General features: G+C 41.5%; 1 protein-coding gene across 4 annotated transcripts in view; it reads left to right on the forward strand.

The window, feature by feature from the left end:
• Positions 1-1,142: 1,142 nt before the first annotated feature.
• Positions 1,143-26,054, forward strand: part of LOC128703870 (RNA polymerase II subunit 5-mediating protein homolog) — a 52,832-nt gene continuing 27,920 nt past the window's right edge. For 2 of the 4 annotated variants that reach the window (XM_053798716.1, XM_070104902.1), the window contains exons 1-5: positions 1,143-1,245; positions 12,736-12,921; positions 13,661-13,818; positions 15,940-16,047; positions 23,307-23,448. In XM_053798716.1, coding sequence (XP_053654691.1) covers positions 13,681-13,818; positions 15,940-16,047; positions 23,307-23,448 — 388 coding nt within the window. In that variant the 5' untranslated portion in view covers positions 1,143-1,245; positions 12,736-12,921; positions 13,661-13,680. Of the gene's footprint in view, positions 1,246-1,284; positions 1,399-12,735; positions 12,922-13,660; positions 13,819-15,939; positions 16,048-23,306; positions 23,449-26,054 lie in introns of those variants that run through there. The other 2 variants (XM_053798715.1, XM_053798717.1) reach the window with 2 other exon arrangements.

The following is a 26,054-nucleotide window of genomic DNA, read 5'->3' on the forward strand; positions in this document are numbered from 1 at the left end:
TTACTGCTAGGTAAACACTGACAGCAGGTGTAACTAACACCCAGGTACCTACTTACTGCTAGGTGAACACTGAAAGCAGATGTAACTAACACCCAGGTACCTACTTACTGCTAGGTGAACACTGACAGCAGATGTAACTAACACCCAGGTACCTACTTACTGCTAGGTGAACACTGACAGCAGGTGTAACTAACACCCAGGTACCTACTTACTGCTAGGTGAACACTGACAGCAGGTGTAAGGTGACTAACACCCAGGTACCTACTTACTGCTAGGTGAACACTGACAGCAGATGTAACTAACACCCAGGTACCTACTTACTGCTAGGTGAACACTGACAGCAGGTGTAACTAACACCCAGGTACCTACTTACTACCAGGTAAACTGGGACGCCCAGAAAAAGTCTTAATACGGGAAAATAACACGTAGTATTGAGTAAGACGGGCATCCCACATGCATCCAACGCAAGTGTTTGTCCTTGACGGTATTGAGCAACACAAAAAAATTAATTTTAATGTCTATAACTAGACATTTAAAGAAAGAAAACGAGGCTGTCTTGAGTCAAACCTATAATTAGGTATAAGAAGGTCAGCTCAATACATAGTTCTGCGTCTATAACTACACGCAACTCGTATTTAATTCAGCTAAAATGCTCATTTCTTTGTAAATTACCGCTGTAATCTGCATATAATACGGGACTGATCTAAATAAGGATGTGTAATTTAAAGGGAATATTTGAGAATGTGGCATCAAAGTCAAGGAATTGTGTTGGATGTTATCTGAGAGATTGTTTTGATGAGAGAGAATTCTCAAGGTGTAAAATTAACCCTTCTAAATATTTGTATCTTTCAATTATTCTTACAAAATAAATGTAAATTTCCTCTCAAATACGGTAGAATATTGTCTTATTATCTTAGCAATGGCAGAAGTTTGTAAAAAGAAAGAGATAGATAACGTGGAGGAGATACTTAATACGTAATTAATTCCTCTAATTCCCGATTATTTGACCAAAATAAAATATACATTACATGGCAAATACTGCAGTATACTACCACATTATTTTTATAAGGGTATAAATCAATAAGAGAGATGGTAGAAAACGTTTCAGTAAAAATTGCTAGAGAATTAACATTGGAACACATCTAGGGAGGCCAAACAGCTGATTGTAAAGGGCAGAGGAGAAGTAACCAGGGTGGAGGACGGACGTACACCCTGTTGCTCCTGCTTTCCCCCTACACCCTTAAGGTGAATATTCCTTCAATAAAACGCTAAAAAACCCACAGGTGGATATATTCTGGTATATAATTTACACAAGTGTCAACCCGGGATATACGCGCCTCCTCGCATCAAGATACCTTCCAGGATGTTACACATGTTTTATTTGCGATCAAATTTCAGGTGTTTTATCTGTGTTTTTTGGTGTTTTTTTCTTTGTTTTAAATTTATATTATTGTGTCTGTCTCCATATTTATTGTATATTATTATTATTATTATTATTATTATTATTATTATTATTATTATTATTATTATTATTGTTTATAAATGTGTAGATTTGTATATACCTCACTAAATACACGACTATATATACACCAGTGTATATACTCGTGTATACTTCAGTGTATATACTCGTGTATACTTCAGTGTATATACTCGTGTATACTTCAGTGTATATACTCGTGTATACTTCAGTGTATATACTCTTGTATACTTCAGTGTATATACTCGTGTATACTTCAGTGTATATACTCTTGTATACTTCAGTGTATATACTCTTGTATACTTCAGTGTATATACTCTTGTATACACCAGTGTATATACTCTTGAATACTTCAGTGTATATACTCTTGTATACTTCAGTGTATATACTCTTGTATACTTCAGTGTATATACTCTTGTATACACCAGTGTATATACTCTTGTATACTTCAGTGTATATACTCTTGTATACTTCAGTGTATATACTCTTGTATACTTCAGTGTATATACTCTTGTATACTTCAGTGTATATACTCTTGTATACACCAGTGTATATACTCTTGTATACTTCAGCGTATATACTCTTGTATACTTCAGTGTATATACTCTTGTATACTTCAGTGTATATACTCTTGCATACTTCAGTGTATATACTCTTGTATACTTCAGTGTATATACTCTTGTATACTTCAGTGTATATACTCTTGTATACTTCAGTGTATATACTCTTGTATACACCAGTGTATATACTCTTGTATACTTCAGTGTATATACTCTTGTATACTTCAGTGTATATACTCTTGTATACTTCAGTGTATATACTCTTGTATACTTCAGTGTATATACTCTTGTATACTTCAGTGTATATACTCTTGTATACTTCAGTGTATATACTCTTGCATACTTCAGTGTATATACTCTTGTATACTTCAGTGTATATACTCTTGTATACACCAGTGTATATACTCTTGTATACTTCAGTGTATATACTCTTGTATACACCAGTGTATATACTCGTGTATACTTCAGTGTATATACTCTTGTATACTTCAGTGTATATACTCTTGCATACTTCAGTGTATATACTCTTGCATACTTCAGTGTATATACTCTTGTATACTTCAGTGTATATACTCTTGTATACTTCAGTGTATATACTCTTGTATACACCAGTGTATATACTCTTGTATACACCAGTGTATATACTCTTGTATACTTCAGTGTATATACTCTTGTATACACCAGTGTATATACTCGTGTATACTTCAGTGTATATACTCTTGTATACTTCAGTGTATATACTCTTGTATACTTCAGTGTATATACTCTTGTATACACCAGTGTATATACTCTTGTATACTTCAGTGTATATACTCTTGTATACTTCAGTGTATATACTCTTGTATACACCAGTGTATATACTCTTATATACTTCAGTGTATATACTCTTGTATACACCAGTGTATATACTCTTGTATACTTCAGTGTATATACTCTTGTATACACCAGTGTATATATTCGTGTATACTTCAGTGTATATACTCTTGTATACTTCAGTGTATATACTCTTGTATACTTCAGTGTATATACTCTTGTATACTTCAGTGTATATACTCTTGTATACTTCAGTGTATATACTCTTGTATACACCAGTGTATATACTCTTGTATACACCAGTGTATATACTCTTGTATACTTCAGTGTATATACTCTTGTATACTTCAGTGTATATACTCTTGTATACTTCAGTGTATATACTCTTGTATACTTCAGTGTATATACTCTTGTATACTTCAGTGTATATACTCTTGTATACTTCAGTGTATATACTCTTGTATACACCAGTGTATATACTCGTGTATACTTCAGTGTATATACTCTTGTATACACCAGTGTATATACTCGTGTATACTTCAGTGTATATACTCTTGTATACTTCAGTGTATATACTCTTGTATACTTCAGTGTATATACTCTTGTATACTTCAGTGTATATGCTCTTGTATACACCAGTGTATATACTCGTGTATACTTCAGTGTATATACTCTTGTATACACCAGTGTATATACTCGTGTATACTTCAGTGTATATACTCTTGTATACTTCAGTGTATATACTCTTGTATACTTCAGTGTATATGCTCTTGTATACACCAGTGTATATACTCTTGTATACTTCAGTGTATATGCTCTTGTATACTTCAGTGTATATACTCTTGTATACTTCAGTGTATATACTCTTGTATACACCAGTGTATATACTCTTGTATACACCAGTGTATATACTCTTGTATACACCAGTGTATATACTCTTGTATACACCAGTGTATATACTCTTGTATACACCAGTGTATATACTCGTGTATACTTCAGTGTATATACTCTTGTATACTTCAGTGTATATACTCTTGTATACACCAGTGTATATACTCTTGTATACACCAGTGTATATACTCTTGTATACTTCAGTGTATATACTCTTGTATACACCAGTGTATATACTCGTGTATACTTCAGTGTATATACTCTTGTATACTTTAGTGTATATACTCTTGTATACTTCAGTGTATATACTCTTGTATACTTCAGTGTATATACTCTTGTATACACCAGTGTATATACTCTTGTATACTTCAGTGTATATACTCTTGTATACACCAGTGTATATGCTCTTGTATACTTCAGTGTATATACTCTTGTATACTTCAGTGTATATACTCTTGTATACTTCAGTGTATATACTCTTGTATACACCAGTGTATATACTCTTGTATACACCAGTGTATATGCTCTTGTATACTTCAGTGTATATACTCTTGTATACTTCAGTGTATATACTCTTGTATACACCAGTGTATATACTCTTGTATACTTCAGTGTATATACTCTTGTACACACCAGTGTATATACTCTTGTATACACCAGTGTATATACTCTTGTATACTTCAGTGTATATACTCTTGTATACACCAGTGTATATACTCTTGTATACACCAGTGTATATACTCTTGTATACTTCAGTGTATATACTCTTGTATACACAAGTGTATATACTCTTGTATACTTCAGTGTATATACTCTTGTATACTTCAGTGTATATACTCTTGTATACTTCAGTGTATATACTCTTGTATACTTCAGTGTATATACTCTTGCATACTTCAGTGTATATACTCTTGTATACTTCAGTGTATATACTCTTGTATACTTCAGTGTATATGCTCTTGTATACACCAGTGTATATACTCTTGTATACTTCAGTGTATATGCTCTTGTATACACCAGTGTATATACTCTTGTATACTTCAGTGTATATGCTCTTGTATACACCAGTGTATATACTCTTGTATACACCAGTGTATATACTCTTGTATACACCAGTGTATATACTCTTGTATACACCAGTGTATATACTCTTGTATACACCAGTGTATATACTCTTGTATACACCAGTGTATATACTCTTGTATACTTCAGTGTATATACTCTTGTATACTTCAGTGTATATACTCTTGTATACACCAGTGTATATACTCTTGTATACTTCAGTGTATATGCTCTTGTATACACCAGTGTATATACTCTTGTATACTTCAGTGTATATACTCTTGTATACTTCAGTGTATATACTCTTGTATACTTCAGTGTATATACTCTTGTATACTTCAGTGTATATACTCTTGTATACTTCAGTGTATATGCTCTTGTATACTTCAGTGTATATACTCTTGTATACTTCAGTGTATATACTCGTGTATACTTCATTGCACATACTAGTGTATACTTCATTGCACATACTAGTGTATACTTCCATGCACATACTAGTGTATACTTCCATGCACATACTCGTGTATACTTCATTGCACATACTTGTGTATACTTCATTGCACATACTAGTGTATACTTCCATGCACATACTAGTGTATACTTCCATGCACATACTCGTGTATACTTCATTGCACATACTTGTGTATACTTCCATGCACATACTAGTGTATACTTCCATGCACATACTAGTGTATACTTCCATGCACATACTAGTGTATACTTCATTGCACATACTAGTGTATACTTCCATGCACATACTAGTGTATACTTCCATGCACATACTAGTGTATACTTCCATGCACATACTAGTGTATACTTCCATGCACATACTAGTGTATACTTCCATGCACATACTCGTGTATACTTCATTGCACATACTTGTGTATACTTCATTGCACATACTAGTGTATACTTCATTGCACATACTAGTGTATACTTCCATGCACATACTAGTGTATACTTCCATGCACATACTAGTGTATACTTCCATGCACATACTAGTGTATACTTCCATGCACATACTAGTGTATACTTCCATGCACATACTAGTGTATACTTCCATGCACATACTAGTGTATACTTCATTGCACATACTCGTGTATACTTCATTGCACATACTTGTGTATACTTCATTGCACATACTCGTGTATACTTGCACATACTCGTGTATACTTGCACATACTCGTGTATACTTGCACATACTCGTGTATACTTGCACATACTCGTGTATACTTGCACATACTCGTGTATACTTGCACATACTCGTGTATACTTGCACTTACTCATGTATACTTGCACATACTCTTGTATACTTGCATCTCATTGAGTGTACACCTCGGTGCATACACTTCAGTGTATATACCATGTATATAATGTATATGCACTTGAGCATATATACAGATGAATACAGTGTTTATCTCTTAAATGTTAAGGGTTAGTGACCAACATTGCTGCCTACAGTGACCTTTTAACCTTTGATATACTAGTATATGACTTCATACACACTAATACAACATACATTCTAATGTGCCTTGATGCTGGTGAGGGGTCTTGATCCAAGGAATTGGAGCCACTTGATTCCTTTGGACCAGACTTAATTGGCCTCGATTTCCCAGGTTCTGTGTAACCCCCTGTACAGGATTAGTGTTTCCCCTGTAAATGTTATTCTGCCCCTGGCTGTCTTCAACACCACCCCTGGCTGTCTTCAACACCACCCCTGGCTGCCTTCAAGACCCCCCTGGCTGTCTTCAAGACCCCCCCTGGCTGTCTTCAAGACCCCCCCTGGCTGTCTTCAAGACCCCCCTGGCTGTCTTCAAGACCCCCCTGGCTGTCTTCAAGACCCCCCGTGGCTGTCTTCAAGACCCCCGTGGCTGCCTTCAAGACCCCCCTGGCTGTCTTCAAGACCCCCCCTGGTTGTCTTCAAGACCCCCCTGGCTGTCTTCAAGACCCCCCCTGGCTGTCTTCAAGACCCCCCTGGCTGTCTTCAAGACCCCCCTGGCTGTCTTCAACACCACCCCTGGCTGTCTTCAACACCACCCCTGGCTGTCTTCAAGACCCCCCCTGGCTGTCTTCAAGACCCCCCCTGGCTGTCTTCAAGACCCCCCTGGCTGTCTTCAAGACCCCCCTGGCTGTCTTCAAGACCCCCCGTGGCTGTCTTCAAGACCCCCGTGGCTGCCTTCAAGACCCCCCTGGCTGTCTTCAAGACCCCCCCTGGTTGTCTTCAAGACCCCCCTGGCTGTCTTCAAGACCAGCCCCTGGTTGTCTTCAAGACCCCCCTGGCTGTCTTCAAGACCCCCCCTGGTTGTCTTCAAGACCCCTCCTGGCTGTCTTCAAGACCCCCCGTGGCTGTCTTCAAGACCCCCGTGGCTGCCTTCAAGACCCCCCCTGGCTGTCTTCAACACCACCCCTGGCTGTCTTCAAGACCCCCCTGGCTGTCTTCAAGACCCCCCCTGGCTGTCTTCAAGACCCCCCCTGGCTGTCTTCAAGACCCCCCTGGCTGTCTTCAAGACCCCCCGTGGCTGTCTTCAAGACCCCCGTGGCTGTCTTCAAGACCCCCGTGGCTGTCTTCAAGACCCCCCCTGGCTGTCTTCAAGACCCCCCGTGGCTGTCTTCAAGACCCCCGTGGCTGTCTTCAAGAACCCTCCTGGCTGTCTTCAAGACCCCCCCTGGCTGTCTTCAAGACCCCCCCTGGCTGTCTTCAAGACCCCCCCTGGCTGTCTTCAAGACCCCCCTGGCTGTCTTCAAGACCCCCCTGCCTGTCTTCAAGACCCCCCTGGCTGTCTTCAACAACCCCCCTGGCTGTCTTCAAGACCCCTCCTAGCTGTCTTCAAGACCCCTCCTAGCTGTCTTCAAGACCCCTCCTAGCTGTCTTCAAGACCCCTCCTAGCTGTCTTCAAGACCCCTCCTAGCTGTCTTCAAGACCCCTCCTAGCTGTCTTCAAGACCCCTCCTAGCTGTCTTCAAGACCCCTCCTGGCTGTCTTCAAGACCCCTCCTGGCTGTCTTCAGGACCCCTCCTGGCTGTCTTCAGGACCCCTCCTGGCTGTCTTCAGGACCCCCCCTGGCTGTCTTCAAGACCCCCCTGGCTGTCTTCAGGACTCCCCCCTGGCTGTCTTCAGGACCCCCCCCTGGCTGTCTTCAGGACCCCCCCCTGGCTGTCTTCAGGACCCCCCCCTGGTTGTCTTCAGGACCCCCCCCTGGCTGTCTTCAGGACCCCCCTGGCTGTCTTCAAGACCCCCCTGGCTGTCTTCAAGACCCCATGGATGTCAAGACCCCCCTGGCTGTCTTCAAGAAGGTGCTGGATATGCACCTAAAGTCAGTACCTGACCAGCCAGGCTGTGGTTCATACATCGGGTTGCATGTGGCCAGCAGCAACAGCCTGGTTGATCAGGCCCTGATCCACCATGAGGCCTGGTCACAGACCAGGCCGTGGGGGTGTTGACCCCCCAAAACCCTCTCCAGGTATACTCCAGGTATTTAGAGGTTGCTCCGGGGGTTAGCGCCCCCCCCATGGCCGGTCCTTGACTAGGGCTGTGGTGTTTACCTGGAGTCATTTTGAGTGGCTCAATAATAATGAAAATGTTTATTTACTTGTAAAGTTTACAAGGGCAAGGGTCTGGGTTCGATTCCCAGCCAGGGTAGAAACATTGGGCATGTTTCTTTACACTTATTGTCTGTTCCCCATCAGTAAAATGGGTACCTGGGTGTTAGTCAACTGGTGTGGGTCGCATCCTGGGACACTGGCCTAATTTGCCCGAAATGCTCAGCATAACGAGGGGCTTTCTCTATAGTAGTATGTCATAGATGTCAGCTATGGTCTGTGTACCCTGTACTTGTAGTAAATAGAGATATTGATATTATTAATTACGAAGGCCACTAGCATGCCTAGGCGTTTTGGGTAGACTATCTTTGATATTGTTTTTGTCACCTTTGCACCATATACATGTATAACATTTCTCGTACATACGTTTTTCAATGTTTATGAAATAGTATACTGTATATTGTAATAAACAGAATAGAGGAAATCGGCTCTAATATACATTATTTAGGCATGCATTCTGGTCAGAGAGCCCATCGTAAGTCCGAGGTGTCGGTAAATGAGTACGTCGCTAAGTGAGAAGAGGCTGTAATACATTCATGTACTGTACTATAACCTATACATATTATACAATGCTCGGGGGAGGATAAGTTGTCAAGTTTGATGTAGGAGAGGGGAAGGTTTCCACCATTTTCTTGGATCAAGAGTCCCTACCAAGCATAAAGACATGTTCAGTGAAGGTAGAGGAATAAAAGAAAGAGAAAGAGTGAGGTGGAGGAAGAGGAAGAGGGAAGGAATGTGAGGGAGGGAGTGGGTGGCTGAGTAAGGCAAGGTGTGGGAAGTGTTCCTGCCCACCTCTCCCAGCCAAGGTCACTCGCTCGCCTAGTAGTGACCACCTAGCAAAGAGGTGGGGCCAGGAGCTGTGACTTGACCCCTGCAAGTACATATAGGCAAGTGTACAGATACAGACATAGATGGGCCTACAGTTTGCTAGCAGTAAGAGCTTGCTTGACCAGGCAGAAGGCAGTCTGGCCTCAGGTTAAACTACGAGGGTAGACTTTGCAAGGTCATATGAAGTCCACTAATCGTTTTCAAATTCTGTTGGAAAAGTCCTCCAAAATTACTGCCTTTCCACGCTATTCAAATTTGGATGGACCTTTTTTAAATGCACTTGCCAAAAAAATTGATTTATTTCTTAGGTTATCCTAGTTAATTTACACCATGATCATTGTATTTGTGTCTAAATACTCTTATATTCCAGCATTTCTTAAATTTTACAGATACATTATAAACTACAGCCTTTGCTTCAGTAGGTAGTGTATTCCTTAGGTCTATTTCTGCTTTAAGATTTTTTCACAATCCTTGATTTGGATTCTTGAATCACATATGATAGCTAATTTTCCAAGTACTGCACGACCCCGTTATGGGTTACCTGGAGAGATTTTTGAGGAGTCAGTGCCCCCGCAGCCCGGTCTGTGACCAGGCCATGACCCAGGTTAGTGAATTCCATGAATATAATTCACATTTCTTGGCATTCTGTGCTCAATCTTGAGCCCCTGGGCTTACCACTCTGCTAGTGCCATAAGCATGATAAGTAGGCTTACTTAGGCACAGGTATATGTAAATACAATTATCATACATAGTGTAAATTACCTAGAATAACCAAAAGAAGTTAGTCATTTATTTCAGTTAGGGTATTAATTCACCATTGAAATCAGGCAGTGGTCTTGCCATGCACACTAAGTGTCCGTGGTTCAATCTCCATCCATGGGAAACATTGGGCATGTTTCCTTACACCTGCTGTCCCTGTTCACCTAGAAGTAAGTAGGTACCTGGGTGTTAGTCACCTTAAACCTGCTGTCCCTGTTCACCTAGAAGTAGGTACCTGGGTGTTAGTTGACTGGTGTGGGTCACATCCTGGGAGACAAGACTGAAGGACCACAATGGAAAGTCTTTGATGATGCACTGACTTGGGTTCTCCTGTATGGCTAACCCTCTGGGTTAATTTAAAAATCCCAACACAATCTTACCTTAAGAAGGTAAATCAAAACACAGGGCCTTCTCCTGTTTTTTTCTAATAGGAATCGCAATAGTCATTTTAATCTCTGGCATACAAATACTTTCTGCCTGTATACAGATAATGTAGTTTACGTGTAATAAAATATTGTTAGGCACAAATAAAAGCCACCGAGATGCTGTGCATTTGCTAGGATTGTAAACAATGGTTTAATAAGGCACCTTTGTATTGTGCGCCATCACTATCCATAAATAAATAATGCAAATCAACAATCTGGAGCCATCACTGTGTTGTATAAAATTCTAAAATACATTTGGTAATTGATTTACGATTGGTCTTAAATTCTTACACAGCTCTTCTTAACCCTTTATGATTTTGTTTGGCAGAACTTTATCAAGTAGGCTGTTCCTTCTAGTTGCTTGTCACAAACTGTTTTAGGTAGTAGTCCTGGCTTGGTAGCCTTGGGAAACCATAACACCTGGAGGATGTTCCAGGGGTCAACACCCCCATGACCTGGTCCACGACCAGGCCTCATGGTGGATTAGGGCCTGATCAACCAGGCTGTTACTCATGGCCACATGCAAACCGGAGCTTTAAATCCCTCTCATAGTACTAGGTTAATTTTAATAATATTAAAGTCCCTCATAGCTACATTTTTACATACACGTTTCTCCTAATTTCTACCTAAAAATGTTTCCCGCACTTTCTAACTCAAGGTCTGTACAGCACACCTAAGACTTCCTTTTCATGACCTTCAAGACACTGCATCCAAATAGTCTCTCTTTTCTTCGGTTAATTAACATTAATATACTAAGGACTCAAGTGGTAAACACAAACATTCTTTATTTCTTTGTGTAGTGTACACAGTGTAGTTTACGTGTCTTTGACGAGTTTCAAGAGTCTTGCTAATCTCTGAGCACAAAGAAGGCCATGAGCCTGTATGTGCATTTCTGGCAGACTAATGCTTACAGACTGCTTAATTCAATAACTTATAACCCTATTTTTTTAAGGGGTGGAGAGGTAAGTCAATGGAAGGCCTCAGTCAGATGACCGAAAGCTCAAGCTGTGGGTCATATGACTAAGACCCACATCAGGAAATGCATGTCCTGTTCCCTGACGAACCTTGCCTAGCCTAACCTGACCTAATTGCTTAATTACATGGGTCAAGGCATGATAGAAGGCAGGGAGTCAAGTGTGAAGACTGTTATAAATGATACATTAATATACTGTACTATATCCTATACATATTATACAATGCTCGGGGGAGGATAAGTTGTCAAGTTTGATGTAGGGGAGGGGAAGGTTTGCACCATTTTCTTGGATCAAGAGTCCCTACCAAGCATAAAGATATGTTCAGTGAAGGTAGAGGAATAAAAGAAAGAGTGAGGTGGAGGAAGAGGAAGAGGGAAGGAATGTGAGGGAGTGGGTGGCTGAGTAAGGCAAGGTGTGGGAAGTGTTCCTGCCCACCTCTCCCAGCCAAGGTCACTCACTCACCTAGTAGTGACCACCTAGCAAAGAGGTGGAGCCAGAAGCTGTGACTTGACCCCTGCAAGCACATACAGTGGACCCCCGCATAACGATAGTATTTCAATCCAGAAGTCTGTTTGGGTGCCATTATAGACCGAATTTGTTCCCATAAGAAATATTGTGAATTAGATTAGTCAGTTTCAGACCCCTTAAAATACACCTACAAAATCACTTACAAAAATACACTTACATAATTGGTCGAGTTGGGAGCTGATCGTTATGCGGGGGTCCACTGTATAGGCAAGTGTACAGACACACGTAGATGCGCACACTCCTGCAGGAAGGTCCTCATGCCTGTGTAGTCCTCCCTTTTATAGTTTGGCTTTTCCCTTTCTACTCCTGTTACCCTCTCCACTTGTAGCTCTATGATATATTCAGAGCTCAGAACCGTGTGGTCACTAGCTCCAAGGGGCCTTTCATATGTAATGTCCTCAATGTCTGAGCTACTCAGGATGCACACACGCACGCAGACTCACTTTCTCTCACTCTTTCACTGTCTCACTCTCACTTGCTCTCACACATACACTGTTACTCTCCTCAGACATAGGAGAGAAGGGTAGAAATATAAGCCTGAAGGTGAGAATGGGGGGAAAATATATTTGATTCGATATTTTCCTCCAATCATTTCCCGTCCAGGAAAGCGACTCACAGAAAGAAATGTATTCTCTATTTATTCAACAATCACCTAATAGATTGTACATGTAAAACCAGTTATCATTACCTGTTAATCTTAAGTTAGTCTAAGTTTGCCCAAAATATTCTGCATATTAAAGGGCTTTTGGCATGTACACCTTAATGTAATTCACCGTTCTAAAAACATTGTATAATGCTGAAATAAATTATCTTCAACAGCTGTCTTGGCAAAAGTGTGCAGACATCACAGTTTAAATAGTCCTCCAGACTGCAACATCGCCGCCCCTCCATTTGAGCGCAGGCACTACTACTCGCCTCCACCACCAAGTGTGTACAAAATAAGAGGATTACATGGAAGGATAAATATTTACAGTATACACTTGTGTAGACTGCTTAATCATTCAGGTGTGTGGCTCCAGGTGGTCACTGGCAACATTTGCTTTTCAAATATATTCTAGCCTTAGCCAGTCCAGTATTACAGTGCAGCATTACTTAATTTCCAGTTAGTTTACATATTAATGTGCCATATTTTTCCTACAATCTTCTACAGTATGCGACTGGCCTTGATAACACCTGGGATAAGTCGGGTGATTCCCTTTGTCATTTCATCTAATTGCTTTTATCTAAATTTGGTAATGATCGAGGAAAACTGGTTAAGTGGTATCTTGGAGGTGGGAAGTACAGTACCTGCACTCTGAAAGATGGGTGGGGATGTTAGTCCTGGAGGTGGGAAGTACAGTACCTGCACTCTGAAAGATGGGTGGGGATGTTAGTCCTGGAGGTGGGAAGTACAGTACCTGCACTCTGAAAGATGGGTGGGAATGTTAGTCCTGGAGGTGGGAAGTACAGTACCTGCACTCTGAAAGATGGGTGGGGATGTTAGTCCTGGAGGTGGGAAGTACAGTACATGCACTCTGAAAGATGGGTGGGGATGTTAGTCCTGGAGGTGGGAAGTACAGTACCTGCACTCTGAAAGATGGGTGGGAATGTATAATTTCAGAGGGCCATTTTATTTGTGATATTTGCACACTTCTGACAAGACAGCTATTAAAAGAATGATGGTGAATTTTTATTTTTTTTTCACCTTACATTAGTGGGAGATGTCCATGTGTTAAAAGAATTTACATCTCTCTTCCAAATACAGGAACAGTGTAGTGTGACACAATGAAGAAAACATTGTCTCCAATACCTGATGAAGGGAATGGTGCCAGTGGTAGCAGTGGTGTCGAGGCAACTGTTTCTTTACACACGGCCAAGGAAAATTTGCAAAACACTTTTCAAACGCATCAATTGCATAAAGAGGTTTGTTGATTTGTGCATTGGTGGATTGTTTTTATTTCGGTGTATAGGCATACATCGCTGAGCATCGTGGGTTGGCTAGCTAGCCAGGGACCTACCCTCATTTTGGGTTGGCTAGCTAGCCAGGACCTAACCCTTATTTTGGGTTGGCTAGCTAGATGGGGACCTACCCTCATTTTGGGTTGGCTAGCTAGCCAGGGACCTACCCTCATTTTGGGTTGGCTAGCTAGCCAGGACCTAACCCTTATTTTGGGTTGGTTACTAGCTAGCCAGAGACCTAACCCTTATTTTGGGTTGGCTAGCTAGATGGGGACCTACCCTCATTTTGGGTTGGCTAGCTAGCCAGGGACCTAACCCTCATTTTGGGTTGGCTAGCTAGCCGGGGACCTGCCCTCATTTTGGGTTGGCTAGCTAGCCAGGAACCTGCCCTCATTTTGGGTTGGCTAGCTAGCCAGGAACCTGCCCTCATTTTGGGTTGGCTAGCTAGCCAGGAACCTGCACTCATTTTGGGTTGGCTAGCTAGCCAGGAACCTGCCCTCATTTTGGGTTGGCTAGCTAGCCAGGGACCTGCCCTCATTCTGGAGTGTACCTGTATTGTATGAAAAAATTAAAAATGTCCCCCCTTGTTTTAGCATTTTTTTTTTTTTGTTTAAAAAATGATTTAATGATTTTTAATTTGATGTTCATATTGTAACATATTTAATTCTTAAATCTGTAAAATATTTAGTTTTAAATGTGTAAATTGTTTAAAGATAATCTGAATACATTGCTGTTACACTTTACTCTTCTCTTTTTACGAAGTTTAAAAACCCACATACAGTGGACCCCCGCATAACGATCACCTCCGAATGCGACCAATTATGTAAGCATATTTATGTAAGTGCGTTTGTAAGTGTATGTTTGGGGGTCTGAAATGGACTAATCTACTTCACAATATTCCTTATGGGAACAAATTCGGTCAGTACTGGCACCTGAACATACTTCTGGAGTGAAAAAATATCGTTAACCGGGGGTCCACTGTATACAGTGTGTATACAGCCTCTCCTCACTCAGCGACGTACTCGTTTAGTTTAATGATGACTCGGACTTACAACGGGGGCTCTGACCAGTATACGTACCTAAATAATTTATATTAGAGCTGATTTCCTCTATTTTATTTATTACAGTATACAGTACACTACTGTATAAACATTTAAAAATATACCAGAAATGTTATAAATGGTACAGAGGTGACATTAAAACAAAATCAAAGATGATTGACACGAACTCACTACCATTATAATATGCTCCTCATTTAGTGACGAATTCGTTTACCGACGTGGTCTTAGGAATGCAACTCCGTCGTTAAGTGAGGAGAGGCTGTATATATTTGTAATTTATATTATACAAGCTGTTGCTGATTAAATTTTATTATTAATTTTTAAAAATGCTATATTATCCGTCTGTGTATTTTGAACTCAGCAGGTGATTGTGAATATATTTTTTTAGATATATAATAATAAATAATAATATATATAATAATAATATAATAATAAAGGAGGTTTTGTGGGTAAGGGGCTTGGACTTCCAGCAAGCGTGCGTGAGCGTGTTAGATAGGAGTGAATGGAGACGAATGATACTTGGGACCTGACGATCTGTTGGAGTGTGAGCAGGGTAATATTTAGTGAAGGGATTCAGGGAAACCGGTTATTTTCATATAGTCGGACTTGAGTCCTGGAAATGGGAAGTACAATGCCTGCACTTTAAAGGAGGTGTTTGGGATATTGGCAGTTTGGAGGGATATGTTGTGTATCTTTATACGTATATGCTTCTAAACTGTTGTGTTCTGAGCACCTCTGCAAAAGCAGTGATAATGTGTGAGTGTGGTGAAAGTGTTGAATGATGATGAAAGTATTTTCTTTTTGGGGATTTTCTTTCTTTTTTGGGTCACCCTGCCTCGGTGGGAGACGGCCGACTTGTTAAAAAAAAAAAAAAAAAAATGCCATTGTTTTGTGATGTTCAATTTTTATTGATCATCTTGATTATGTATTAATTAATTTTAACGTTTTTAAATTTATTTTCGTTGTAAATTTTTTGACAGTCCAGTTTTGCTTTGCGATTTTATCGTTAACATTTTACCTTCAGAAACTAGGAAGCCTTGAAGAAGAAATAGCAAAGCTACAGAAGTTCAGAAAAGATTATGAACATCTTTTGAAGAAGCTTCAAACTCTTCCAGATAAAGCTTCTCATGAGGTGGGTGGTGAAGATAGTCTTGTACCCCATGTGGCTAACTAATTTGCCACAAATATAACTCGTGACAAAGGTTTGTCACCTGTGTTCTAGTTGAGTGAAGGCCGAGAATCTTTCAACCCTTAAACGGTCCAAACGTATATATACGTTTTTTCAACATCTGGAAGTGTGTAAAAAAATATAGATTTTTTTTGTTTTACATGTGAAAACGTAAAAAAAAAAACTTTTATTTACATTTTTTTTTGTTATATTTGAAAATATGTAAAAAAGAAAGTAGATCTACTTTTGTAGCAATACGAATTTGAACGTCGATCTGTTTGGACCGTTCAAGGGTTAAAAGTGGCTTCAGACTTGCAGATAATTCTTTGCCTGAGGATTCTCTCTTGTACCCAAGTGGATAACGTATTTGGGACTAAACCGTATTTCTTGTACAGGTCGGCTGTCACTGATCCGGCAATCACTGATACGTATTTACAGGGTATTCTGACCTAACCACTCTGTGATCCTGCAAAAACCACTAATCTGGCACCCTACAGGTCCCAATGATGCCGGATTAGTGTTGGTTGACCTGTAATGCTTCTCTCTCCGGCATGTTCAGTGTCCACTGAACGTGTTTTTGTGTTTTAGGAATCTAATCTATTTTCAAGCTGCAGTAAACAATGTGTCGCAAAAATCCCACTCTTGGAGGAGAGACTTCGTGTTTCAATCCATCCTGGACCACTGCCAAGTTGCAGCTGAATTGAAAATGGTCCAGAATGGACCATGACATCATTATGTTTCTCTCTTAATTATGGGTTTTTGGTTATCTGTTCCATCTATGGTATTGACATTTTTATGCAATAACATATCCTGGAATAAATCACAAAACTGTGGCTGGAAGCATTCACAACTAACCCACATTGTGTAAAGTATCCAGCTCTTGGTTCAGTTGTGAACACTTTCCTTTTCCACATTTCACCTAATATTCGTATACTTTGTGTGTGTGTGTGTGTGTGTACACTCACCTATTTGTACTCGCCTATTTGTGGTTGCAGGGGTCGATTCATAGCTCCTGGCCCCGCTTCTTCGCTGATTGCTACTAGGTCCTCTCTCTCCCTGCCCCATGAGATTTATCATACCTCGCCTTAAAACTATGTATGGTTCCCGCCTCCACTACATCACTTTCTAGGCTATTCCACGGCCTGACTACTCTGACTGAAGAAATACTTCCTAACAGCCCTTTGATTCATCTGAATCTTCAACTTCCAATTGTGACCTCTTATGTCTGTGTCCCTTCTCTGGAACATCCCGTCTTTGTCCACCTTGTCTATTCCGCGCAGTATTTTATATGTCGTTATCATGTCTCCCCTGACCCTCCTGTCCTCCAGTGTCGTCAGGCCGATTTCCCTCAACCTTTCTTCGTAGGACAATCCCCGTAGCTCTGGGACTAGTCTTGTTGCAAACCTTTGCACTTTCTCTAATTTCTTGACGTGCTTGACTAGGTGTGGATTCCAAACTGGTGCTGCATACTCCAGTATGGGCCTGACGTAAATGGTATACAGAGTCTTGAACGAATCCTTACTGAGGTATCGGAACGCTATCCGTAGGTTTGCCAGACGCCCGTATGCTGCAGCAGTTATCTGATTGATGTGCGCCTCAGGAGATATGCTCGGTGTTATACTCACCCCCAGATCTTTTTCCTTGAGTGAGGTTTGCAGTCTTTGGCCATCTAAACTATATTGTGTCTGCGGTCTTCTTTGCCCTTCCCCAATCTTCATGACTTTGCACTTGGCAGGGTTAAACTCAAGGAGCCAGTTGCTGGACCAGGCTTGTAGCCTGTCCAGGTCTCTCTGTAGTCCTGCCTGATCCTCATCCAATTTGATTCTTCTCATTAACTTCACATCATCTGCAAACAAGGACACTTCTGAGTCTATCCCTTCCATTATGTCGTTCACATATACCAAGAACAGCACAGGTCCTAGGACTGACCCCTGTGGAACCCCGCTTGTTACAGGTGCCCACTCTGACACCTCATCACGTACCATGACTCGTTGTTGCCTCCCTGTCAGGTATTCTCTGATCCATTGCAGTGCCTTTCCTGTTATGTGTGCCTGATCCTCTAGCTTCTGCAGTAACCTCTTGTGAGGAACTGTGTCGAAGGCCTTCTTGCTGTCCAAAAAAATGCAGTCGATCCGCCCCTCTCTTGTTTTACTCCTGTCACCTTGTCATAAAACTCTAGTAGGTTTGTGACACAGGATTTTCCTTCCCTGAAACCGTGCTGGTTGTCACTTATACACTTGTTTCTTTCCAGGTGCTCCACCACTCTCCTGATGATCTTCTCCATGACCTTGCATACTATACACGTTAGTGATACAGGTCTGTAGTTTAGTGCCTCATGTCTGTCTCCCCTTTTAAAAACTGGGACCACATTTGCCATCTTCCATACCTCAGGGAGTTGCCCAGTTTCAAATGATGTGTTGAAGATCTTTGTTAATGGCACACACTATCTCTACTCCCTCTTGAAGGACCCATGGAGAGATGTTGTCTGGTCCCACCGCCTTTGAGGTGTCAAGTTCGCATAGCAGCTTCTTCACCACCTCCTTGGTTATATGTACCTCATCCAGCACTTGCTGGTGTACCTCCCAGTTCTGATTTCCTGGAGTCCTACTGGTTTCCACTGTAAATACTTCTTTAAATCTCGTGTTGAGCTCCTGACATACCTCTCGGTCGTTTCTTGTGAATTCCCCATCACCCTTCCTCAGTCTGATTACCTGGTCCTTGACTGTTGTTTTCCTCTTGATGTGGCTGTACAGCAGCTTTGGGTCAGTCTTGACTTTCGATGCTATGTCATTTTCACATTGTCGCTGAGCCTCCCTTCTTATCTGTGCATATTCGCTTCTGGCTCTTTGGCTAATCTCTTTATTTTCCTGAGTTCTCTGTCTTCTGTACCTTTTCCATTCTCTAGTACACCTAGTTTTTGCCTCCCTACACCTTTGGGTGAACCAAGGACTCGTTCTGTTCTTCCCATTATTTCTGTTTCCCTTGGGAACAAACCTCTCCTCTGCCTCCTTGCATTTTGTTGCCACATAGTCCATCATTTCTTGTACTGGTTTTCCTGTCAGTTCCCTCTCCCACTGAATGTCTTGAAGGAAGTTCCTCATGCCTGAGTAGTTCCCCCTTTTGTAGTTTGGTTTTTCCCAACCTATTCCTGCTACTCTCTCCACTTGGAGCTCAACTATGTAGTCGAAGCACAGAACCACATGATCACTAGCTCCCAGGGGCCTTTCATACATGATATCCTCGATGTCTGAACTACTCAAGGTGAATACAAGGTCCAGTCTTGCTGGTTCATCCTCTCCTCTCTCTCTCTGGTAGTGTGTCTAACATGTTGATGCACGAGGTTTTCCAGTACCACATCCATCATCTTGGCTCTCCATGTTTTGGGACCCCCATGGGGCTCCAGGTTTTCCCAGTCAATCTCCTTGTGATTGAAATCACCCATAACTAGTAACTTTACTCTCCCCATGTGTGCTCTCCTGGCCACCTCGGCTAGTGTGTCAACCATTGCTCTGTTGCTCTCTTCGTATTCTTCTCGTGTGTGTGTGTGTGTGTGTGTGTGTGTGTGTGTGTGTGTGTGTGTGTGTGTGTGTGTTCAGCTTTTATCATCGAAGCTTACACATTCTGTGGAGCTCTAAATAATACAATAAAGATGCCCAGGTGTTGCACATGCCTTACTGAACTACTTGTTAGTACAGGAGGGCCTCACTTATACAGCAAATTAGGGTCTGGGCTACTGCTGTACTGGAGGGCCTCATTTATACAGCAGGTTAGGTTCTGGGCTGCTACTGTACAGGAGGGCCTCACTTGTACAGTCAATTAGGTTCTGGGCTGCTACTGTACAGGAGGGCCTCACTTGTACAGTCGATTAGGTTCTGGGCTGCTACTGTACAGGAGGGCCTCACTTGTACAGTCGATTAGGTTCTGGGCTACTGCTGTTCTGGAGGGCCTCACTTATACAGCAGGTTAGGTTCTGGGCTGCTACTGTACAGGAGGGCCTCACTTATACAGCAGGTTAGGTTCTGGGCTGCTACTGTACAGGAGGGCCTCACTTATACAGCAGGTTAGGTTCTGGGCTGCTACTGTACAGGAGGGCCTCACTTGTACAGCTGATTAGGTTCTGGGCTGCTACTGTACAGGAGGGCCTCACTTATACAGCAGGTTAGGTTCTGGGCTGCTACTGTACAGGAGGGCCTCACTTATACAGCAGGTTAGGTTCTGGGCTGCTACTGTACAGGAGGGCCTCACTTATACAGCAGGTTAGGTTCTGGGCTGCTACTGTACAGGAGGGCCTCACTTATCCAGCAAGTTAGGTTCTGGGCTGCTACTGTACAGGAGGGCCTCACTTACACAGCAGGTTAGGTTCTGGGCTGCTACTGTACAGGAGGACCTCACTTACACAGCAGGTTAGGTTCTGGGCTGCTACTGTACAGGAGGACCTCACTTACACAGCAGGTTAGGTTCTGGGCTGCTACTGTACAGGAGGACCTCACTTACACAGCAGGTTAGGTTCTGTGCTACTACTGTACAGGAGGGCCTCACTTACACAGCAGGTTAGGTTCTGGGCTACTACTGTACAGGAGGGCCTCACTTACACAGCAGGTTAGGGTCTGGGCTGCTACTGTACAGGAGGGCCTCACTTACACAGCAGGTTAGGTTCTGTGCTACTACTGTACAGGAGGGCCTCACTTGCACAGCAGGTTAGGGTCTGGGCTGCTACTGTACAGGAGGGCCTCACTTATACAGCAGGTTAGGGTCTGGGCTGCTACTGTACAGGAGGACCTCACTTACACAGCAGGTTAGGTTCTGTGCTACTACTGTACAGGAGGGCCTCACTTACACAGCAGGTTAGGGTCTGGGGTGCTACTGTACAGGAGGGCCTCACTTATACAGCAGGTTAGGGTCTGGGCTGCTACTGTACAGGAGGACCTCACTTACACAGCAGGTTAGGTTCTGTGCTGCTACTGTACAGGAGGGCCTCACTTACACAGCAGGTTAGGGTCTGGGCTGCTACTGTACAGGAGGACCTCACTTACACAGCAGGTTAGGTTCTGTGCTACTACTGTACAGGAGGGCCTCACTTACACAGCAGGTTAGGGTCTGGGCTGCTACTGTACAGGAGGGCCTCACTTACACAGCAGGTTAGGGTCTGGGCTGCTATTGTACAGGAGGGCCTCACTTACACAGCAGGTTAGGTTCTGGGCTACTACTGTACAGGAGGGCCCCACTTACACAGCAGGTTAGGTTCTGGGCTACTACTGTACAGGAGGACCTCACTTACACAGCAGGTTAGGTTCTGTGCTACTACTGTACAGGAGGGCCCCACTTACACAGCAGGTTAGGTTCTGGGCTACTACTGTACAGGAGGACCTCACTTACACAGCAGGTTAGGTTCTGTGCTACTACTGTACAGGAGGGCCCCACTTACACAGCAGGTTAGGTTCTGGGCTACTACTGTACAGGAGGACCTCACTTACACAGCAGGTTAGGTTCTGTGCTACTACTGTACAGGAGGACCTCACTTACACAGCAGGTTAGGGTCTGGGCTGCTACTGTACAGGAGGACCTCACTTACACAGCAGGTTAGGTTCTGGGCTGCTACTGTACAGGAGGACCTCACTTACACAGCAGGTTAGGTTCTGGGCTGCTACTGTACAGGAGGACCTCACTTACACAGCAGGTTAGGTTCTGGGCTGCTACTGTACAGGAGGACCTCACTTACACAGCAGGTTAGGTTCTGTGCTACTACTGTACAGGAGGGCCCCACTTACACAGCAGGTTAGGGTCTGGGCTGCTACTGTACAGGAGGACCTCACTTACACAGCAGGTTAGGTTCTGTGCTACTACTGTACAGGAGGACCTCACTTACACAGCAGGTTAGGTTCTGGGCTACTACTGTACAGGAGGACCTCACTTACACAGCAGGTTAGGTTCTGGGCTGCTACTGTACAGGAGGACCTCACTTACACAGCAGGTTAGGTTCTGGGCTGCTACTGTACAGGAGGGCCTCACTTATACAGCAGGTTAGGTTCTGGGCTGCTACTGTACAGGAGGGCCTCACTTACACAGCAGGTTAGGTTCTGGGCTACTACTGTACAGGAGGACCTCACTTACACAGCAGGTTAGGTTCTGGGCTGCTACTGTACAGGAGGGTCCCACTTACACAGCAGGTTAGGGTCCAGGCTACTACTTTTAAGTGAAAATCACTGTAAAGTGAAACATTGCCTTTTTTCATTCTCAAATGCATATAAAAGCCTGATAATATGTTTACACTATCATATATTAAGTGCACAGTAGAGCTAGGTCTAAAAATGCATGTACAGTACACACATTACTTAACCTTGAAATATTTTCATCCTTGGCTTATAGTGAGTGGTGAATATATTTGTTTTTGTAGGAAGTTTGAGTAAATGAAGAATGAGTAGACTTGAAAACCGCTGCATTAGTGAAACGCCGTAAAGCGGGGCCCTCCTGTATATGGAGAAGCTTTGTAAGACACCCAACTGAATCGTCAATTTTTTCATATATTTTGTAGTACTTAATTTTGTTTATTATAAAAATAATAATAGTAATAATAATAATAATACGTTAACCCTTAAACTGTCCAAACGGAGATCCACGTTTGCGCGCGTAGTGCTCCGACCTTAATTTCTCTTTAAGAAAGAATATAAGAAAAAAAGCATAGATCTACGTTTGGAGCGCTACAATAGCAAACGTCAATCTACGTTTGGACAATTTAAGGGTCAAGTCCCCAATGTACGAACAAGTCGAGACTAAAGTATTGTGTACTATATCATTATTATACACAATACAGGAGGTCCCTCTTGTGTATTTAAATTGAGGACTTACTAGTCGCTGTTTAGTCCTACTGGTTTAGTGCTCCCCCATGATTATTATATAATGAGGACTTACTGTATCAATTAAGATATTTTCAACTTGTAGCTAAAAAGCTTTTTAGAAAAAAATTGCAGCCCAATTCTTATACAATGGTACCTCAAGTTGCAAACTTAATTTGTTCCAGAAGGCTGTTTGAGTGCCGTTACTGAACGAATTTGTTCCCATAAGGGATAATGTAAATTAGATTAGTCTGTTTCAAACCCCCCAAAAACACACTTACAAAAGCACTAACAAAAATACACTTACATGATTGGTCGAGTTGGGAGCTGATCGAAGCTCGAGGTACCACTGCATATACTATATGGTGTCATTTTTCTATTGGTCCCCAGGTGATGGTTCCATTCGGTTCCATGGCATTCATGCCAGGGCGTCTCATTCACACTAATGAAATTTTAGTGCTCTTAGGCGACAACTGGTTCGCCGACCGCAGTGCTAAACAAGCATCCGACATTGTCCGCCGCAGACTGAAAGGTGTGTTGTACTGGATAATTGTTATTTTTATTATCAGTTATCTTGAGGCTTTATTGAGGAGTGTCACCCGATTGTGCATATTTTTCATTACTAAACATTTTGGAACATTTATTGCAATGTTGAACATTTCCAGACATTTTCATATTCAAATTGTTTATTTGGACATGATACATAGTTGTACGACGAATTATAATAGTTGGGTGTACATGCCAGAAGCCCCTTGTATGCAGAGCATTATGGGCAGGCTTAAAATTAACTTAAAATTAACAAGGCAGGGAAGGTTCAATGGTAAAATTACTGCAGTGTTGAACATTTCCAGACATTTACTGTGATGTTGAACATTTCCAGACATTTACTGCAGTGTTGAACATTTCCAGACATTTACTGCAATGTTGAACATTTCCAGACATTTACTGCAATGTTGAACATTTCCAGACATTTACTGCAGTGTTGAACATTTCCAGACATTTACTGCAGTGTTGAACATTTCCAGACATTTACTGCAGTGTTGAACATTTCCAGACATTTACTGCAGTGTTGAACATTTCCAGACATTTACTGTGATGTTGAACATTTCCAGACATTTACTGCAATGTTGAACATTTCCAGACATTTACTGCAATGTTGAACATTTCCAGACATTTACTGCAATGTTGAACATTTCCAGACATTTACTGCAATGTTGAACATTTCCAGACATTTACTGCGATGTTGAACATTTCCAGACATTTACTGCAATGTTGAACATTTCCAGACATTTACTGCAGTGTTGAACATTTCCAGACATTTACTGCAATGTTGAACATTTCCAGACATTTACTGCAGTGTTGAACATTTCCAGACATTTACTGCAGTGTTGAACATTTCCAGACATTTACTGCAGTGTTGAACATTTCCAGACATTTACTGCAGTGTTGAACATTTCCAGACATTTACTGCAATGTTGAACATTTCCAGACATTTACTGCAGTGTTGAACATTTCCAGACATTTACTGCAGTGTTGAACATTCCCAGACATTTACTGTGATGTTGAACATTTCCAGACATTTACTGTGATGTTGAACATTTCCAGACATTTACTGCAATGTTGAACATTTCCAGACATTTACTGAAATGTTGAACATTTCCAGACATTTACTGAAATGTTGAACATTTCCAGACATTTACTGCAGTGTTGAACATTTCCAGACATTTACTGCAGTGTTGAACATTTCCAGACATTTACTGCAGTGTTGAACATTTCCAGACATTTACTGCAATGTTGAACATTTCCAGACATTTACTGTGATGTTGAACATTTCCAGACATTTACTGCAATGTTGAACATTTCCAGACATTTACTGCAATGTTGAACATTTCCAGACATTTACTGTGATGTTGAACATTTCCAGACATTTACTGCAATGTTGAACATTTCCAGACATTTACTGCAATGTTGAACATTTCCAGACATTTACTGCAATGTTGAACATTTCCAGACATTTACTGCAATGTTGAACATTTCCAGACTTTTACTGTGATGTTGAACATTTCTAGACATTTACTGTGATGTTGAACATTTCCAGACATTTACTGTGATGTTGAACATTTCCAGACATTTACTGTGATGTTGAACATTTCCAGACATTTACTGCAGTGTTGAACATTTCCAGACATTTACTGCAGTGTTGAACATTTCCAGACATTTACTGTGATGTTGAACATTTCCAGACATTTACTGCAGTGTTGAACATTTCCAGACATTTACTGTGATGTTGAACATTTCCAGACATTTACTGTGATGTTGAACATTTCCAGACATTTACTGCAGTGTTGAACATTTCCAGACATTTACTGTGATGTTGAACATTTCCAGACATTTACTGCAGTGTTGAACATTTCCAGACATCTACTGCAGTGTTGAACATTTCCAGACATTTACTGTGATGTTGAACATTTCCAGACATTTACTGCAGTGTTGAACATTTCCAGACATTTACTGTGATGTTGAACATTTCCAGACATTTACTGCAGTGTTGAACATTTCCAGACATTTACTGCAGTGTTGAACATTTCCAGACATTTACTGCAGTGTTGAACATTTCCAGACATCTACTGCAGTGTTGAACATTTCCAGACATTTACTGTGATGTTGAACATTTCCAGACATTTACTGCAGTGTTGAACATTTCCAGACATTTACTGTGATGTTGAACATTTCCAGACATTTACTGCAGTGTTGAACATTTCCAGACATTTACTGTGATGTTGAACATTTCCAGACATTTACTGCAGTGTTGAACATTTCCAGACATTTACTGTGATGTTGAACATTTCCAGACATTTACTGCAGTGTTGAACATTTCCAGACATTTACTGCAGTGTTGAACATTTCCAGACATTTACTGCAGTGTTGAACATTTCCAGACATTTACTGCAGTGTTGAACATTTCCAGACATTTACTGTGATGTTGAACATTTCCAGACATTTACTGCAGTGTTGAACATTTCCAGACATTTACTGTGATGTTGAACATTTCCAGACATTTACTGCAGTGTTGAACATTTCCAGACATTTACTGTGATGTTGAACATTTCCAGACATTTACTGCAGTACTGATCATTG

This window comes from Cherax quadricarinatus, chromosome 95, assembly GCF_038502225.1.
Source record: "Cherax quadricarinatus isolate ZL_2023a chromosome 95, ASM3850222v1, whole genome shotgun sequence".
Taxonomy (NCBI): Eukaryota; Metazoa; Arthropoda; class Malacostraca; order Decapoda; family Parastacidae; genus Cherax; species Cherax quadricarinatus.